Raw genomic sequence first — 12,162 nt, forward strand, 5'->3', positions numbered from 1 at the left:
CCACCCTTATGGCAGAAAGCGAAGAAGAACCAAAGAGCCTGTTGATGAAAGTGAAAGAGGAGAGTGAAAAAGTTGACTTAAAGCTCAACATTCAGAAAACTAAGATCATGGTATCCAGTCCCATCACTTCATGGCAAATAGATGGGGAAACAATGGAAATAGTGACAGACTTTACTTTTTTGGACTCCAAAATAACTGCAGATAATGACTGAAGCCATGAAATTAAAAGACTCTTACTCCTTGGGAGAAAAGTTATGACCAACCTAGACAGCATATTAAAAAGCAGAGACATCACTTTACCAACAAAGGTCCATCTAGTGAAGGCTATGGTTTTTCCAGTAGTCATGTATGGATGTGAGAGTTGGACTATAAAGAAAGCTGAGCACTGAAGAATTTATGCTTTTGAACTGTGGTGTTGGAGAAGACTCTTGAGAGTCCCTTGGACTGCAAGGAGATCCAACCAGTCCATCCTAAAGGAGATCAGTCCTGAATATTCATTGGAAGGACTGATGCTGAAGCTGGAACTCCAATACTTTGGTCACCTGATGTGAAGAACTGAGTCACTGGAAAAGACCCTGATGCTGGGAAAGCTTGAAGGCGGGAGAAGGGGAAGCAACAGAGGATGAGATGGTTGGTTGGCATCACTGACTCAATGGACCTGAGTTTGACTAAACTTTGGGAGTTGGTGATGGACAGGGAGGCCTGGCGTGAGGCAGTCCATGGGGTCGCAAAGAGTCGGACAACGACTGAGCTACTGAACTGAACTGAGGTTGGTGGAACAGCTTCCCTCAGGTGCAGGGAAGCTGTCAAACTGCTGAGTCACCATCACCTTTCAGGAACACTAGAGGACACTCTTGAGACAGCTATAAGCTCTAAGTCTATTCGGTGCCCCCACGGGCCCCTTGGATTTCCAGGAGCCACTAAGGCCCAAAACCTTGTGTATTCTAGTGTTGTTGGGTGGCACACCCTACAAATGTCAATCAGGTCAAGGTGGTTGATAGTGTTCAAGTCTTCCATATTCTTACTGATTGTCTACTTGTGAATTTATTGAGACAAAGAATAGAAACCTATGCCATGGCTTTGAAACTCTCTCAGGGAGGTCAGTTGGGGTGACTGTAGGTCTCCTGTCATGCATTGGTTTCCTGGAGGGTTCCTTGGTTCTTCCAGTGGGAAGGGTGAACTTGATTCCTGTTACTCCATCTTAACCAGAACAATTATATTATTTTTTAAAGTTTTTTTTTGGAAATAATTTTAGATTTACAGAAGACTTGCAAACACAGTATGGGGAGTGTCTACATACCCTTCAGTCATGTCTCCTTGTTCTCCTGAAATCATTCACAGCTTCTTGACCTTTCCTTATTTTTGTGACCTTGACAGTTTTGAGGAGTGCTTGTCACATGTTTGTAGAATGTCCTTCAGTTTGGGTTTTCCCATAATTAGGCTGAAGTTCTGGATTTGGAGAAGAGCACAACACGGGTGAAGTGTGCGTCTCATCGCATGATTTCAGAGGTTCATATGTTACAGGGAAGAACAAAAATCTAACTACATGTTGGATCTGTTTCTTTTACTTTAACTTGTGTTTCTTGTTCACTAAAAGTATACTGTTTATATATAATGGCCTGCTTTGGGGAACCCTAACACTTTGCCTGTACAATGTCACGAACCTCCGTCCATCATCATCAAGCTCTCTGTCTATCAGATCTAGTTCCTCAAATCTATTTCTCACTTCCACTGTATAGTCATAAGGGATTTGATTTAGGTCATACCTGAATGGTCTAGTGGTTTTCCCTACTTTCGTCAGTTTAAGTCTGAATTTGGCAATAAGGAGTTCATGATTTGAGCCACAGTCAGCTCCCGGTCTTGTTTTTGCTGACTATATAGAACTTCTCCATCTTTGGCTGCAAAGAATATAATCAATCTGATTTCGGTGTCGACCATCTGGTGATGTCCATGTGTAGAGTCTTCTCTTGTGTTGTTGGAAGAGGGTGTTTGCTATGACCAGTGCATTCTCTTGGCAAAACTCTATTAGCCTTTGCCCTGCTTCATTCCGTACTCCAAGGTCAAATTTGCCTGTTACTCCAGGTGTTTCTTGACTTCCTACTTTTGCATTCCAGTCCCCTATAATGAGAAGGACATCTATTTTGGGTGTTAGTTCTAAAAGGTCTTGTAGGTCTTCATAGAGCTGTTCAACTTCAGCTTCTTCAGTGTTACTTGATGAAAGTGAAAGAGGAGAGTGAAAAAGTTGACTTAAAGTTCGACATTCAGAAAACTAAGATCATGGCATCTGGCCCCATCACTTCATGGCAAATAGATGGGGAAACAGTGGAAACAGTGGCAGACTTTATTTTTGGGGACTCCAAAATCACTGCAGATGGTGATTGCAGCCATGAAATTAAAAGACGCTTACTCCTTGGAAGGAAAGTTATGACCAACCTAGATAGCATATTAAAAAGGAGAGACATTACTTTGCCCACAAAGGTCCGTCTGGTCCAGGCTATGGTTTTTCCAGTAGTCATGTATGGATGTGAGAGTTGGACTGTGAGGAAAGCTGAGCGCCGAAAAATTGATGCTTTTGAACTGTGGTGTTGGAGAAGACTCTTGAGAGTCCCTTGGACTGCAAGGAGATCCAACCAGTCCATCCTAAAGGAGATCAGTCCTGGGTGTTCATTGGAAGGACTGATGCTGAAGCTGAAACTCCAATACTTTGGTCACCTCATGCGAAGAGTTGACTCATTGGAAAAGACCCTGGTGCTGGGAGGGGTTGGGGCAGGAGGAGAAGGGGACGACAGAGGATGAGATGATTGGATGGCATCACCAACTCAATGGGCATGGGTTTGAGTCAACTCTGGGAGTTGGTGATGGACAGGGAGGCCTGGTGTGCTGTGATTCATGGGGTCGCAAAGAGTCGGACACGACTGAGAGACTGAACTGAACTGAACCCTTTGCCTAAAGGTTAAGCCAAAGTGTCTTTGTTCAGGAAAACATCCTGATCCTGTCCACCTGTGAATGGCTACCAGAGAGAAGAAACTAACACATCCCCTCCCAGGACTGGCCATTCCAGGAGATACTTGCAAGACTTATGGACTTCCTCACCTCCTCCCCCTCTCTGCTCTATAAAAGAAATTGGCACCCAGATGCTGATAAGAGGGTTATTTTGAGATATTAGTCTGCCATCTTCTCCATTTGTTGGCTTTCCTTGTAAAGTCGTTATTCCCTCCCTCAATGCTGTCCCCTGACTTACTGACATGCCGTGCGGCAACAGAGCTAGGTTGGACTTGGCAACGTATAAAACCAACTAAACTTGGTATTGGAGACACGAACGTTGATCATTTGCTTAAGGGAGTGCTTGGCAGATGTCTCCACTGTGAAGTCACCATTTTTCTCTTTCCACATTCAGAAAACAAGTTGCCAAGTCTGGCTCACACTCTAGGGGGAAGGGGAACTAAGCTTCACTGCCCCGGGGGTGGAGGTCCGGGGTGTGGGCCATCAAACGACCTGTGGATACATGTTAACTACCACTACCACCCCACCTAGGGAAGTTAATAAATATTTGGAGGGGAGATCCTTTGAGACTATGCAAATCTACTGTTTAGCTTTCAAGGTTCACCCACTCATTTTAGCCTTCATAGGTGGGTTTCACCTGCAGCAATGATTCCTGCAGTGTGCCCAGGGCGATTTCCTTATTTTCTCAATCCTTCTGCATTTATTAATTAAAAATTCTTCTGCAAAAAAGATCTGTACCTCCTCCCTTATTAAGTGTTTTCAGTTATATTATTTAAAAAATTTTAAGGTTAATTATTTTTAAACATGTAATATTCACACCACTCAAAATTCAAAATGGATGAAAGAGCATGTGGTACCAGGGTCCCTCCCACCCCGATCCAGCCACCCAGACGCCCAGTGCCCTCCCCAAAGGCAACCAAAGTTAAGAGAGATTTTACACATATACCAGCAATGCCCATACCTATTCTTCTTTTTATTTTTTCTATTCTTCTTTTTATGCAAGAGGCTTAGAGGAAGTCATAGTTGTGCACCTGGCACCTTTTCACCTAACAATTTAACTTGGAGATCAGTTCAGATCAGTACATGAAGTGCTTTCTCATTCTTTTCTGTAGAGTCCCAGTATGGAAGTTTCCCATGGTTTATGAACTAGTCCCTGTCAATAAACACGGGTGGGTTATCTCCAAATGTTCTCTGTTAAACAGTGTTGCAGTTCCAACATGTAGAACTGAACCTTCAGATTTACCTGCTCAAGAGGTAGGGGTCAATGTACTTTCCATCTGGATGTTGCTAAGCTGCCTCTCTTGTAGGTTGCACCAGTTCACACCCCACATTAATTTCCTGGGGTTGCTGTATACAAAGTACCATAAATTAAAACAAAAATTTATTGTTGCATAGTTCTGGAGGCCAGAAGTCTGATGTCAGCAAGCCTTGCTCCCCTCTGAAGGCTCTAGGAAAGAAACTTTCCTTGCCTCTTCTAGCTTCTGGCTGTCACAAGCAAACCTGGGTGTTCCTTGGCTTGTAGACACGTCACTGCACCCTCTGCTTCCATCTTCATGTGGCGGTCTTCCCTCTGTCTGCCACATCCAAGTTTACCTCTTCTTTTTAGGACACATGTTATTGAATTTGGGCCCATCCTAATCCAATATGGCCACATTTTAATTTTATTATAGCTGCAAAGACCTTATGTTCAAATAAGGTCACATTCACAGGTTTCAGGTGGATATGAACTTATGGGAAACACTATTTCACCCAGCACACACCCCCATTAGCGAAGTATGAGAGTGAACCTCTTTCAACATTCTTCAGGGATTCTAGAGATAGTTGGCATTATTGGGAATGAATTCTGGTTATTGAATTCTCCTCCGAAATGGGATGCTCTGTAGGGATGAGACTATGGGGTGGCCTGAGACTTACTGGGGTTACAGACAAAGGCTGGCTTCCCATGTGGCAGCTGGAAACAAAAGATTACATGACATAGATACTCTGGAGTGGAGCTGCCTCCATTTTCTGGGCAATCTTGTCAGCATGAAATTTTACCCCTGGTCCTGATCAGCTATGACAGCAAACCCAGAAGGTCCAGGTCAGCGGTCACACATGGCAGCTCAGAGTCTGAAGCTGTCCAGGAATCTCTGTCACATGCAGCGCTCAGATTCTGAAACACATGTTTAAAATGGATGCCATCTCATATAAAATCTTGGATTCCCAACTTCTCTGGAACAAAAAAATCTCTGAACACTGTGTTCACATTTCCACCTAGCAACAAACATCCAGATATATTTGTGAGCACTTGATGTTCTGCCCCCAACTCTGAGCCTTCAAACCAAAGGGCAACACAGGGCAGGGGCCCAAGCTGCGGCCTCAGGCCAGTTGCCTGCATTTAAATCCAGCTCTGCCTCTACTTGGTGACCTTGGAGAAGTGGCTTAATGTCTCTAAGCCTCAGAGTTCTCATTCATAAACTTAGGGTTGAACTATTCAACACATTTCTGTTGAGCATCTACTAAGTGGCAGGCAGTGTTGTAGGCACTTGGGACATGTCTGTAAACAAAGCAAAGATCCTTGCCCTTGTGGCCCTCATATTATGGCAAGGGTAGACAGGTAACAAACAATGCTAGAACATGTAAGTAAAATTATCTGGTATTTGAAAAGTGAAAAATATTATAGGAAAGCAAACACCCAAAGTACACAGGGAACAGAGAATGGGAGCATGGTCACCTTTTAAAATAGGCCGCTCAGGGAAGGCTCACTGAGAAGTGACATTTGCATAAAGACTTGAAGGAGGTGAAGGGGCTGACCAAGTTCACCAACAGGGAAGAGCTAGGCAAAGCGCTTAGCCAGAAGCTGGGCTTGATGTCGGAACAACCAGGAGGCTGGTCTGGCTGGAGAGCGGACAGGACGTGGAAGCTGAGGCCCCACAGGATGGTGGGAGCTGAGGCCACAGGAGAAGACAATGCAAGAAGAGTGTCAGCAAATCGCATCAGGCCTTGCAGGCCACAGGGAAGATTTTGGCTTTTACTCCAAGTGCGCGGGGAGCCATGAGAGGATTCCAAGCTGGGAGGGCCCACTGCCTAGCCTACGTCATCCAGGATCTGTGTGAATGCCCTGTAAAGATTAAGCTCTGTGCGTGCGTGCACATGCACACATGTATGGGCACAGAGAAGAAGGAAGCTGGGAGACCAGGGAGAGGCAGGGGCAATAATCCAGATGAGAGTTCCCAGTGACTCCATCCAGGGAACTGGCCTTGAGGATGATGGGGAACACTGAGGTACCGGATGTGTCTCCAAGGGTGAGTTGACAGGACTTAATGGTGACTTGGATTCAGGCTATGAGGAAACAGGAGTCAAGAGGACTCCAAGGTTATGGCTGGAGCGGCCACTCTCCTCAGGTGTGGGCGGCATAGGAGAGCACGTCTGGAGGGGGAGGGGTGGCAAGGAGAACAGTTTGGGGTAGTTGAGATTCGCCATGTAGGTGAATTCATGTGGAAATCCAAGCCTGCAGCTTGGGACCCACCTCATAAGCACTCGTGGTAAACAGCCCACCTGCCAGTGCAGGAGACGGAAGAGATAGCTTCTATCTCTGGGTTGGGGAGGTCCCTTGGAGGAAGGCATGGCAACCCACTCCAGTATTCTTGCCTGGAGAATCCCATGACGGAGGAGCCTGGTGGGCTACAGTCCATCGGGTCACAAAGAGCCGGACACAGCTGCAGCGACTTAGGACGCACCTCATAGGTTGTCGTGAAGGTTCAGTGAGCTCCTATCTGTAAGGCCCTGAGAACAGGGCCTGGCCCCCAGTGAGTGCCAGAAGAGGCTAACTGTATTTATTTTCCTGGAAAAGATCCCACTTTTAGCTCCAGCTCTTGCTCTCAGACGAGATCGGGCGTGTTCAGGGTGGTATGGCCGTAGACCAGCTCTTGCTCTCAGAACCCCTTCCTCCCATCCTTCTCAGAGATGGGGACAGAAATTTGTCAAGTTGGCTGAGAAACTTCCCATCTCACCTGTAAAATGATGATAATCATCCACATTCCCAAAAGATTATTGTGAGGAGTGAATGAGAAATAATGGACCTAATTGCCCAGCACACAGTAGGTGTCATAAAAGTCTCCTTTCTCCCTTCCCAGCCCCTGGTGGTCAGGGAGAAGAGAAGCAAAGTCAGTATCCATGTCAGCTGTTTATTGAAAGACAGGGGGAGGGGCAGGAGGGTGAAAGATGGGGAGAGGCAGTAAAGCCTGCCTGCTGGAAGAGGACTGAGGACTCTCCCAGGATGGCCTGCCCCAAATCCCCCTACCCTCCCATACCCCGACTCCGGTGAGACTGAGGGGGGATGGTAGAGGCAGGAGCCTTGGGCCTCTTTCTCCAGCTGTCTTGGAGCTCCCCCTAGTGGTTGGGAATAGAGATGCCGCATGTGGCTGTGGAGATGGACCAGTGCCTTCAGAAGGCACATTTGTTGCAGTGTGAGGTCAGGACCTGTGGCTGATGGTTTCTAGGTGGGTGGGCTCTGAGGGGCAAAGACATTCCAGTTCTCCTGTCTTCTGGCTCTTAGAGACTATTTAAATGCATGTCCAAAGTATCTTCTGAGCCACCTGGGACCATTAGGCATCAGCCAGTCTCTCTGGGAGACTAGACCCTGATGTTGTGAAAAATTGAAGGCAGGAGGAGAAGGGGATGACAGAGGATGAGATGGCTGGATGGCATCACTGACTCAATGGACATGAGTTTGAGCAAGCTCTGGGAGATGGTGAAGGACAGGGAAGCCTGGCATGCTGCAGCCCTGGAGTTGCAGAGTTGGACATGACTGAGTGATTGAACAACAAGTCTCTTTGGGCCAAACCTGTACCACCCCTGGGGGGGGGGGGGGGAGCCCTGACGGCCAGGAAGGTGTGGCATCCTGCTCCAGCCATACAACAAGATCTGTCCCAGGAGTCTAGAGACGTGGGTCCAAGTTCCTGCAAACTCAGGCAGGTGGACTGCCAGCCTCTCTCAACCACCTTATCTGTAAACTGGGACTAGTTCAGGATGGGGTGGACTCAGGGGCTCTGATAGTAAAATGCATAGAAAGCATACTGTAGGGGATCAATACTTTCACGCCATCTTGGTCCCAGTGAGCATCTTTGACTCATCCCAAGGCATCCTGGTGCAGCTGACCAAGGGAGGGGTCAGTGGGTAAGAAGGACCCTACTACCCCTCCCCCATCTTTGTCTATGGCAGATAATACTTATATCCTGGGGAGAAAAAAGAAAGTCATGGAACTCTAGAATCTGGTCCACATCGCTCACAGTACAGAGGCAGGAACTGATGGTCTGAAAGGTTAGGGGACTTGCCCAAGGTCATATAGAGGAAAGAGTGTGGACAGGGTGAGGGAGGTGTTTTCTGTTTCTGAATGGTCTTGTAGAGGAGGGATGGGTGGGCAGTTTTGTGGGGACTCAGGGAAGGCTGGCATCTTGGATGAGTTAGGGCCCCACCCCTGGGAAGGGACACAGAGATGTGAGGTCCAGACTTTCTGACTTGGGGTTGGGTCTTCTAAGGGCTTCAATGGAAGGGGACCCACTGAAAGGGATAAGTTAGGGATATGGTGGGAAGGTGGGTTGTGGTGGGGAGGAGGAAGCCTCTAGACCCCAGGTCTGGCTCCTCCTCTGGCTGCATGGGCAGCTCAAAAGTCCCGCTTGGGCTGGATGGTCTGCACAGAGGACTGCCCAAAGTGGCTGGTGGGTGGCGAGAACCAAGACTGGCCACTGGCATCATGGAAGATGGGGGAAAACTGCTGCTCCAGCTCATCCCCGAAGACCTCCACGTGGCCGTCGGCTTCAGTATCCAAGGGTTCCGCCTTGGGGTCCTGGCCCAGCCAACCAGTCATGGCCCAGATCAGGCAGATGGCCAGCAGGGTCCCAGCTGCCCCGCAGAGCACTGTGCCTGCCAGGCGGCAGGTAACCAGGGCCTGGTTGTAGTCGGCTGCTCGCTGATCCAACACCAGGAACTCGCCCTCTCCGATGCCCTCCAACTTGGGGGGCACTGCGTAGCCAGTGATCAGGGCCGCCATACCCAGCAGCAGAAGCAGGGCACCAGAGGATAAGCTGATCTGAAGGGAGGCAGACAGATTGGGAGGTAGTCAGAGTCAGCTGGGGCCCCAGGCCAAGGGATCACTTTGGATCCCAATTGGACTTTAAGGTAACCCTTTAAGAGACGGGGTCATAGAAACACCTACTAGGATCTGACAAGAGGCACAGACTGTCATGTTGTATTTGGAATCTTGAGGACTCTGGACTAATTTCCCTTGAAGCCCCCACCTAGCAGTGGTTTTCTTCTGCCAGCCTTGATTCCTCCTCCGTCATCCTTTGGGTCCCATCTTATCCCTCTGTCCCATCTCTATCCCTCTGTTGCGTTAACTTCTATACACCCCTCAGATCACAGGCATCTCAAACCTCACCCCTTCAGGGTAGCCTTCTAGTATACCCTTGGACAGGGTCAAGTGTCCTGCTCTGTACTCAAGCAAACTCTGTGCCCGTTTGTTCTTCAGTGCACTCACCTTGGTGCACACTTGGACATGTACTTTGGTTACTATGTATATGGTGTCTGCCTGCTATACCAGACTGAGAAAGCCATGACATCAGAGACAGTCTATCTGGGCTCCCGAGGGGTCTTCTGTGCCTAGCACGGTGCTCGTACAGAGCAGTAGCTGAGGGAATGTTTGCAGATTGACTAAATGAACCATAACTAGGAGTTCCTCAAAGACAGGGGCCACATCATCTTAAATTCTGTGTCCCCCAAAACCTAGCACACTGCTTAGCAATAAGGAGGTGATCAAAAACTTAAAATATATACTTTCTCCTGGAAGTCTTCCCTGATCACCCCAGGCACTGAAGACATTTTCTGTCCTGGCATCCTATGTACACCGGGCCTGAAGTTGTGCATTCACTGTGCAGGTTGGCACCTCGCCTTCCCACTAGAGTGAAGCCTTTGGAAAGCAGAGAGGAGGGACCCTCTGTCTCAAACTTACTACAGTATTTGTCAAAGAGCATTGTAAATACCTGGCTCACTGCCACCTCCATACCTTTACCCAGATGGTGCTCCCTAACTGACCCCTCTCCATGGCTGCTAAGGACATCGACTGTTTGTTTCTCCCATGTCTTCCACTCCCCTGGGAACAGTCCCTCAACATATCACTGGGAAGCTACAGGAAGATCTGAATGAGGTGAACCCTTCTTCCTACCAGTCAGCACATACCATCGCTCTGGCCATAGTCATTAGCTCAGGGCTTGGCAAGTGACCCAGTCAGAGCTGATGCAAAACTTCCCAGTACTTCTGCAAGTGAAAAGCATTGTTTCTTTTCTGAAGGAAATACAGGAGGAAATTCTGATTTCCTTCAGATGGTATGGAATAAGAGACTGAGGGTCATCATGGAAGCAGCCATTTGGAGAACACATGGGGGCCGCCTGATGCTAAGGGGCTGCAAGGGTGTCACAGGGAGCCTGAGGGAAACCTGAGTCTTGAGTGTGATGGTCTGAACTGCTGGATCGAACTTTGCCTGAAAACACCCAACCTCTGGTCTCTTCTATAAAATAAGTAATATTTCACCTTTATTGTTGAAACTCATTTGAGTTGGATTTCCTGTTGCCTGAACATGCAAGACTCTAACTTGCTACACAGTCCCTTTCCTTTCCATCCACTGGTCCCACCTCCTCCCTGAAACCACAGGAAATCACGAGTCGCTCCTCTTCCCACCTTACCTTCCAGCACAGTGTGGGCCAAGACTGATGAGGGCACAGTACGGGAGGCCCCTCAGGGTCCTCGCTGAGGGTGGTACCTGCACAGTCCTCGTAGAAGAGGTGTAGATAGGAGCGGACCCCATACCATTTGCCATCTTCCACATTAGGGCCTCGGCTGCAGCTGCAGGGACGGTCACAGCTCGGCATCCTGGGTCCCTGTGGGGTGGGCCAGGTGCAGTGGACAGAGGGAGGGGTCAGTGAGGGCTGCCTATGGAGATTCTTCAAGGTCCCCTGAATTTTCATGCTCCCTTTACCTCTCCACACATTTTAGGCACCTCACACTCTTAGCAGAGCCTGCCCTTCTGGAATTCTGGCCTGTCTTTCCCTGAGTATAGTGAGAATGAGCCAAGGCCTTGCACGTTTAGCCCATAACCCAGCAATCTGCTGGTGGAAATAAATGTGCATGTTAACTTTGGAGGTAGCCCAGGCTGGGACTGTGGGTTCTGGAGCCTGACTGGCTGGTTTGGAATCCAGGATCCACCACATCCTGGCTGTGTGACGTCCAACAAGTGTTTTCACCTCTCTGAGTCTCAGTTTCCTCATCTGTAAAACAGAGTTGATCACATACCTGCTTCATACAGTTATTTGTCCAGTGCCAAGAAATGATAGCTTCTGTGATTATCACTGTGATGTCTTCGTTGTTTTATCCTGAACGTCTCCAGCCCCATGTCTAGAGTGAGGGCTCCTCATCTCCATTTCCTCTCCAAATGTCTTCCCCTTAATTTCCCACCTTTCAAGGTACTTTGGAGGTTAACTGCCGTGGCTGCCACTTGTCCCACAGGACGGAGCTCCCCAAACTGCAAGGTCCTCAAAGATCCCTCCCCAGGGCTGCCCTTCAGAAGGCAAAAATCTCTAAGTCCCAAGATATCTTGACTCCACAGATGGTGACAATCAGAGGCCCTCAGGCTACAGGGCTGAGGTTCAAGATCAGATTTCTATACACACCTTTCTAAGGACCTTGCGTCTCACAGGTGGAGACACTGAGGCCTGGGGAATGGAGGGTACTTGTGTATCCACGCATCCTTAGGACGAAAAGCAAAGGGGTTGGGGGATGCTGGGAGGGACTGGGCTCCCCTCCACCCCATAATGGCTCGAAGGCCCTCTGAACAGCTTCAGGCAAAATGAAGTAATGTGCTTACACTGAAGGATAAGACAAATTTCTAGCCCCCTCTCATTTCTAGATTGTGGCCCTCAAATCCAGACACACATACATATACACACACACACACCAGAGACATACACAGATAGATGCGCACACACACCCCAACACAAGCACACAAACACCTCAGGGACACACGGACAGCCACACGCAGGCCATACAGAGACCCACAAAGAGACACACCACACGCACCCATACACAGACGCACACACAGCGCGTATTGGAGGTAATCCTACGGTCCAC

At 48.5% G+C, this 12,162-nt stretch overlaps 1 protein-coding gene across 1 annotated transcript; it reads right to left on the reverse strand.

The window, feature by feature from the left end:
• Nucleotides 1–8,647: 8,647 nt before the first annotated feature.
• Nucleotides 8,648–11,647, reverse strand: NRSN2 (neurensin 2). The gene is made up of 3 exons (XM_065919733.1): nucleotides 11,329–11,647; nucleotides 10,722–10,916; nucleotides 8,648–9,073 (listed from the first exon to the last, which is right to left on the reverse strand). The coding sequence occupies exons 1-3, from the start codon at nucleotides 11,335–11,337 to the stop codon at nucleotides 8,648–8,650; spliced, it is 630 nt and encodes a 209-aa protein (XP_065775805.1). The 5' UTR covers nucleotides 11,338–11,647.
• Between the last annotated feature and the right edge of the window lie 515 nt (nucleotides 11,648–12,162).

This window comes from Muntiacus reevesi, chromosome 2 (genome assembly GCF_963930625.1).
Source record: "Muntiacus reevesi chromosome 2, mMunRee1.1, whole genome shotgun sequence".
In the NCBI taxonomy this organism is placed as follows: domain Eukaryota; kingdom Metazoa; phylum Chordata; class Mammalia; order Artiodactyla; family Cervidae; genus Muntiacus; species Muntiacus reevesi.